Source organism: Phyllostomus hastatus, unplaced genomic scaffold (assembly GCF_019186645.2).
Source record: "Phyllostomus hastatus isolate PE091 unplaced genomic scaffold, TTU_PhHast_1.1 phas_scaffold_39, whole genome shotgun sequence".
Taxonomy (NCBI): Eukaryota; Metazoa; Chordata; class Mammalia; order Chiroptera; family Phyllostomidae; genus Phyllostomus; species Phyllostomus hastatus.
Genome location: NW_025334028.1, coordinates 12824056 through 12831716, shown reverse-complemented (window position 1 = coordinate 12831716; position 7661 = coordinate 12824056). Strand labels below are relative to the sequence as shown.

Below are 7661 nucleotides of genomic sequence, written 5' to 3'. Positions count from 1 at the left end.
GCCTATAGCATTCTTGACCAAGGTCAATCTTTACCTTAAGTAAGTCTGTCTATTGTTTTCTTTGCATCTAAGATAGTACACTTTTGAAATGTCAGAGTAATCCCCCCTTTCCAGACCCTTAAGAGTATAGCCTCCCATCAGAGCATGAGACCACAAAATACTTCCTTTTTATCTTATTGCCCATATACCACCTGTATGTGCTATAAATGTTAATTATTAACTACCCTGTTTCACCAATGCAAAAGAAGTATGTAGCTCTCCATTTACCTTTTATCCAAAGCAGAGAATTCCCTGCTTTGCTTTTCCTCAGCTTCCTAATCTACCACCAATGAATTTCATGTAACCTGCCCCCCCATATGTCTCCTCCTCTGATTCTAACATATAAAATAAGTCGTAAAACATCCATTCCCCACAGCATTTTCTCAATTTGTTGAGATTTTGCTTCCTGGCAATTGTTGTCAATTTGGCTCAAATAAACCCTTCTAAGACTTTTTCTTGGGCTGGGTGTTATTTTGTCAACATTTTTTATTAGAATTTTCACCAGCTTTACCACAAGAAGTAATTTTGCTGCTTGCTGCTAACATACATTTAAAAGTGCAGTCTGTGCAAGCCTATGTTAACTGTTTTCTGTGTATTATTTGGTTTGCTCCTCTCAATGACTCTAATATGGTAGGTACTATTATTATACCAAAGACAGACCTTGGAGGTATTTCAGGTTCAGTCCCAGACCACTGTAATAAAGCAAATATCACAATAAAGTAAGTCATAATATTTTTGCTGGTCTTGCCTTCAGTTTGTAAAAAACACAGTATCTGAATTATAATAAAGAGAAGCATAATAAAAAGAGGAATGCTTGAATTTTACAGATGATAACATTGAGGTAGAGAAGTTTAGTATCTTCCCCAAGGTTACACAGCTAATAAGGTACCTTAGCCCGGAGCCCACCATGTTATTACATGTGTGCACAGGGCTCTGAGACGGGAAAGGTAACAGTCACACCAACAGTAAAAAAGGACTAATGATTTTACAGTTCTATACTATCATCTATATTCAGCTTAGTAAACTACATACAGAAATTAGGGACATTTTGCAACTTAATATTTACATTATTTGGATTAATACGTTACACACTCAGATGTTCCTTACATATTGGGTGTAGATTTTTGGTACTATAAATGGATTTCAATACTTTGCTGTTACTCTCCATTTTGTCCCAATACTCACATGAACTAAACTGATATGCTTCAAACCTTCTATGTAGAGTCAGACTGAAACTAATTTATTTATAACTGGTTAGAAAACCCAGTTGATAGGGATCTGTTAGCCAGGCCAGGCAGCTGAGGCTAATGAAGCCAGCCTCACGCATGGGTGCCTACTCCTACCCCACAGGGGCCAAGGCCCTAGGCCTCCCTGGCCTGGGCTGAGCCCACCCATTCTGGCAGAAGTCAAGCTCTGCTTCCTCAGAGCTCACTGAAACTTATCTTTCCTATTGTCCACTCCCTCTGTTGGGCCCAAAGTATCAACTAACTACAAACTAAAAGATTAATTCCTGCCCTAGTAGGAAATAATGTGAAAGTAACATTGGAACTTTACAATAGTCTTTCTTGAGCCTATATCCCTGTCAATTGCTTTATGCTCAAATCTCTTGAGCATTAGTAAACAAAGAGCACCAAATAATGTAGTGGATTTTTAAAAATAGAGTGAACAAACAATATACAAATTTCTCAATTTATTTAGACATTGCTGAGTGGAAGACAAATTTGAAAATATAATCTTATATCTGTATCTGTATATCCCTCACTCCCATCCCTACCTCCCAGGAGCTCAAAATCAGAAATGGTCAAGCCCAACGATACAAATAAGACTCAAATCAAAATTCAGCAAAACAAAGGGAAAACATAGTGACTATCAAAAAAATATTCTAGTATATTGAACTGGGAAGAATAGGAAAAACAAAATAATAGTAACTTTATTTGAGCATTAATTTGTCCCAGGCACGTTTCTAAACCCTCTTTAAATGCATTGTCATATTTTAATACCCGCAGGGGGATTTCTCAAAGTGGGAAATTATTAATCTTATACAGATAAGGAAATTGTGTAGTTAAGTCACTTGCTGAAGTCATACAGCTAGTAAGCTGTGGACCTGGAACCAAGCTGTTAGGCCCGAGAGCCCAAGCTCTCTTACCTGCTACAGGGCGAAAGATCAAACCTGTATCACTTCCTTGGACAGTAAGTGACAAACATGGGGCGAAAAATCCACGATGGATTACCCCTTTAACTAGTGGACATTTGCCTAATTATACAGTCATTTAGACTCTTGCTGTCTCCACACTCATTTAAAGGAGTAAATTAATTGTACTTTATTGTGCAACTGAATTCAAAGTGAGTCCCACAGGATAAGAGTATGGCCATCTTAGAACGTTAAGAGGACTGAGATATTCTTTTCAGGTTCTTCAATTTTTTTAAATGGAAGAAGAAAAAGAAAAAAGCCAAACAAGATGATAGGAACTGTGGTAAAGATTTACCTTAAACAAATGAATGCTTTTAACACACCCACTATGCCAACAGTGTTTGAAACCTCATTTTGTAGATAACTACGTAGGTCTCAGTCTAACACTGTATGGCTCTGAAGTCAGGCCTCTGGCTTCCTGGAAGCCGGCGATAAGGCCTGGTGAAAACTCAAGGCACCCCCATTAAAGAATTGCTTTTGTTTGCCCTGTGTAAACGCGATAGAACAGCCAGCAGAGGACACTGGCTGCAAACGGCGCTCTAATTTCCATGTGGTGCCCCGGGAAAAGCAGTCGGGTCAGGAACGCCCTCGGAACCAAAGCGCTAGGTCCCACCAGTTGGGGCTGCGTTTGCAGAGCACCGAGGGGCGGGGCTTGGCCGGCTGGCTGGACGCACAGGGATCAGGTTGAGTGGCTGGGCCTGGTGGAGGGCAGTGAGGGGCAGTGGCTGGCAGCCCACCATGCTGAGTGCAGCGTGCGGCAGCCTCGCCTTAGCGTTGCGCAGTACACGCGCGCTGCCGTCTGCGGTCGCCCGTAGGTGCCTTGGCGGGTCAGGGTCGCAGCGGTCGGCTGACCAGAGCGAGAGGACTAAGGAACTGCCCCGCGCCTTCGACCTGGCGCTGCTGGAGTTCTTGGTGTGCCCACTTTCCAAGAAGCCGCTCAGGTGAGCTTCGTCAGCTGCGGCTTCCCTGTAGCGGCTTCCTGTTGCGGGAGGAGGCAGGTGGGCTGCGCGGCCGCTTACACCCATTGGGGAGTTTTTTTAGGTTAGTCGGGGTATTCACTGCTGCCATTTTCTGGGGGCGCGTCTGCTCCCACGCTCCTCTCTGTGTGGCGGGAGGGGTGGGAGAAGGCCGCAGGGAAGCTGAGCCCCAGGCCTCCCAAATCAAACCACTGACCGGCAGAGACAGATTGAAGCATTTACCGACTTGCCCCTGGCTGTGCATTACAACCACCGGGGGACCTTTTTAAAAATGGCGATTCCCGGACAGCACCCCAGGTGGCCGAAACCGAAGGTCTAGGGGCGGGGCCTGAGCCATACCCATCTCTTTCAAAGGAGTCTACGTGATTTTAATGTATAGCCAGGTTTACGCAGTTGTGAGATTTAGGACTAGTCCAAGGCATTAAGGTTTTTAAGCCAAGATGATGAAGAATACTGTAATATCCTGCAGGTCCTTGTGAAAATGCCCTGTACAACTAATACCTGCAGAACTCGAGCGTGTAAGCTTCATGTGCTCCTCTCCGGCTTTTCGTTCTGGACTAGCTGTTTTTTGTAAAGGCCTCTATCACCTTAACTTATAGTCCTTAGCATAGATAGCTCTCAGTTCCAGGCTACCAAAACTGAACGTTTACAAAACGAATATTGCAGATCCGATATGCTAAATACCACAGTGTTATGTGTGGTACCATCTTTGGGTGGTAGGTTGCTAGTAATTTTAATTTTCATCTTTTTGCATTTCCCTTTCTATATTTTTTTCATACTGAGCCTATTAAATTTTCTTAAACATTGAAATTATCATTCGTCCTGCCTTTTAGTTAATTGTGTAACTAGCTCACTGCGGATTTGCAGTTTTCCAGTTTTCTCATTTCTGCCTTTTTATCTTTCTCAGACTTTTTTTTTCCAGTGGTTTCCTTCTGATGGATCAGTTAGTTTGGTGTCAGGTATTCTAAAATGAGGAAGTTGAATTTTTCTCTAGTATCTTTCCAGTAGTAAATTAACTGGGTTAGTTTTGGGGGTGACCAGAGTAATGAAGAACTAGTTGGATTGTAAGGGGAACCTTTTTCTGAATTTTTTAAAATTAAGACGTAAGTTCAGAATAAAGTGAAAAAACTGGGAGAACTGACTAAAATAGGAACAATTAGAAATTCATTTTCTAAAAGAAATGATTCAGTTGGCTATCACTGCTTTTAGAATTAAAAGTTCAATTCTGCTTTTCTGAAATTAACTCTGTATCAAGAATTGGATAAGTGGTGTTATTTATTGAATATCAAGCTCTTCCAAGCATTTTATTTTTCACAGTTCATTTTTTCTTTTTCCTTCCCTCAGATATGAAGCATCGACAAATGAATTGATTAATGAAGAGTTGGGAATAGCCTATCCAATTATTGATGGGATTCCTAATATGATACCTCAGGCAGCTAGGATGACACATCAGAACAAGAAGGAAGAAGATATGGAGCAGCATTAAATCATAATTAAAAACTACATTTTAAAAACTAAATCTTCTTAATACTGTCTACCTTTTTAAAAAGTCAGGGTGGCAAGTAATAAGTGGGAGAGAAGAATGTTTCTGTCTCTTCCTACATTGACTGTCCTTATTCCATTGGTCTCTTTAGCAGGACTGTTCTACTCGGCCTCTATGGAAGAAAACTTCCCGCAGGGCTGCACGAGCACAGCCAGCCTCTGCTTTTACAGCCTGCTCTTGCCCATTACCATACCAGTGTATGTGTTCTTCCACCTTTGGACTTGGATGGGTATTAAACTCTTCAGGCATAATTAATGCAACCAGAGCCAAGATGGTATATACATTAATAATAAGTCTTGAGCATCTGTCTCTGAAAGCTCAACTACATGGACATACTGGAAACCAACTTAATTTTCAGGAAAAGATCCTATACCTTGCTTCTGTCAAAGGTTTAGAGCTATGGGAGGCTTAAGCTGCAGAAACTTCTTTAGTATACTTTGGTTCTGCTCTTATTTATTGAAAGTTCTAATTCATAACTGCTGTATCAGAAGCAATTCAACACTGTGGCTTGTTGGAAATGAACAACTCTAACCATCATCTAATGACTTTATTTCATTTCCCTTTCATCTAAAAGTTAATAATTTGAAATTTTATGTTTTAGAAACTCTTTGGTGAAGTCACATGTTACAGATAACTGAAATAATTCCAAAGGACCTGTGTTGCAGTAGTTGTAAAGAAATGCATTGGAACTACTGTGATATAAAACTATAATAAAATGGAAATTTCATGAACTTGCAAAAGTTCTGAGTTTGTAAAGTGACCTTCATTTCTTTGGTATCGAGTGCTTACATTAGTAATAATAATAAAAGGTGTTGACACTTTTCCATAAAACATTTTGCAGGGTTTTGTTTTTGGTCATAAGAGTGTGGTTCTAAGGAGGGAACATGTAAAAATATTGTAAATTTTAAAGTGTAGGCTATTATTAGACAGGTACTTATTACCCAAATAGAATACTGTATTTTGCCACATATAATGCGCTCTCATGTGTAATGCATACCCATGTTTTTGGCCCAAACTTTCAGGAAAAAATCTTTCAAATTTTTTAATTCAGATTTTTAATTTATATTTGGAAACAAAATGATACACATATTCCAGGGTATTATTTTGCATATGGATACCGTTATTGCTTTCTAGCATTACACTTTTAATGCATAAGCATAAGTAGAAGACTTAAAAACATTTATATAGATAATAGAATTATTCTACCCATATATAATGGTCATCCTTATTTTGCTCTAGAAAATTTGGTCAAAAGTGTGTATTATACGTGGCAAAATATGGAAATTTCCCAGGAAAGTATTTGCCTTTGGGTAGAGGTGGGGTATTATAGAAATCTAGCTGATTGTGTCCTCTTGAGCTTAGAGCTATGTTTTGAATCATATATCAGTTTATTTTCTTGACTTAGGAAGCCAGTTTAGCACTATGGACATGAGCATTTGACATATCAATAGTTCACAATTTTCCAGAGCTTTCAACAAGAATGACTGAGGTTAATATAACCATTTCAGAGGTATAACAAATATTTTTTGTAAAGATTTGTTTTTAGAGAGAGGAAGGTGGGGAAAAGGAGAGGAAGAGAAACAGCAATGTGTGGTTGCCTCTTGAGCGCCCCCTAATGGGGACCTGGCCTGAAACTTAGGCATGTGCCCTAGACTTGGAATCAAATCCACGACCCTTTGGTTTCCAGGCTGGCACTCGATCTGCTGAGCCACAACAGGGCTAACAAATATTTCAGTAGTTACCTATAGAAACCCAAGAATTGAATATACTAAACTTCTTACTAAAATCTTAAAAGTAGTTGAACAGAAGCTTTAGATAGATTCTTATCAAAAAATTAGAATGTGATGTTAAATTTTGTATTGCATTAATTTCATATTGCAGTACAAATCACATTTTATAAATTTATGATAATCTACAAATAACCTAGAATCCTATAGAGATTCCTATCATTTCCTGAAATTACTATTAATTTACCCTAAATCTCCCTGTGGTCAGTGTAAATGAAACAACTTTGCTGATAAACATTGTATTCTGAAAAGTATTTCAAGCTTTTGCAAATTCAGCATTTTATCAGGAAACAACAAGTATACCCCTACAGGAGTTCAGTATTAACCCATCCCCTCACTAATAGAATTCGTCCAGCAATCACATAGTACAAACTGTATACTAGGTAGTTTTAAGCATATTACACATAATCGTACAATCTAAAGGGTAGGGTAGGTAATAGCACCATTTTATAGATGAGGGAACTGAAGCACAAAGAAATTGAGTGACCCAGGGTAACAGCAATAACTGGACTGAAATTGAAATATGGCAATGTGGCTTCAGTCTAGCTTCCTAATCACTAGACAGCGTTTATTTTGAGAACATTCATCTTTTATAAGAAACAATTAGGAATCAAAATTCTTGGATTCCAATACTTATTCAAGGCTAATGCCCTTACTGTTTTCCTAAAAACACTTAACTGTTTTACCTCTATTCTAGCACTCTGCACTGTAATTGCCTTTTTCTGTCTCATGTAGACAGTAAATTTCTCAACATTTTTTTGTCTAATGCTTAGCACAGAGCAGGCAGTAAGCCTGAAACTTAGAGGGTGTACTCATGGCTCTGACAAGTCTTATAATTTTAGGCAAGTTCATTAACATCTGTGAACCTCATCTTAAGGGCTAGAAATCCTTCCCCTGCTGCTTTTATATACTTGTGGGGAACAAATTAAATTACATGTGAAAGCATTTTGTAAAGAAGTGCTTTCTAAAGTGCTTTCTAATTTAGACTAAGCAATAATAACTACTGAAATGGCAGCACAAGGAACCCCGCGGACCAGTTTCCCAGGACACAACCTAACGTGAAAATTCTAAATAAGACAACCATGTACAGTTTCTGGAAATTGTTCTAAGGGCATACAGCCAAA

General features: G+C 39.1%; 2 protein-coding genes across 2 annotated transcripts; both read left to right on the top strand.

Moving 5' to 3' along the window:
- The first annotated feature begins 2860 nt into the window (after positions 1-2860).
- PYURF (PIGY upstream open reading frame) lies at positions 2861-4726 on the top strand. Its single transcript, XM_045820257.1, has 2 exons — positions 2861-3171; positions 4552-4726. Exons 1-2 carry the CDS (start codon positions 2969-2971, stop codon positions 4691-4693), a joined length of 345 nt encoding a protein of 114 aa, XP_045676213.1. The 5' UTR covers positions 2861-2968; the 3' UTR covers positions 4694-4726.
- A 63-nt stretch (positions 4727-4789) lies between these two features.
- On the top strand, positions 4790-5490 carry PIGY (phosphatidylinositol glycan anchor biosynthesis class Y). The gene has a single exon (XM_045820258.1). It carries the CDS (start codon positions 4790-4792, stop codon positions 5003-5005), a length of 216 nt encoding a protein of 71 aa, XP_045676214.1. The 3' UTR covers positions 5006-5490.
- The last annotated feature ends 2171 nt before the right edge of the window (positions 5491-7661 follow it).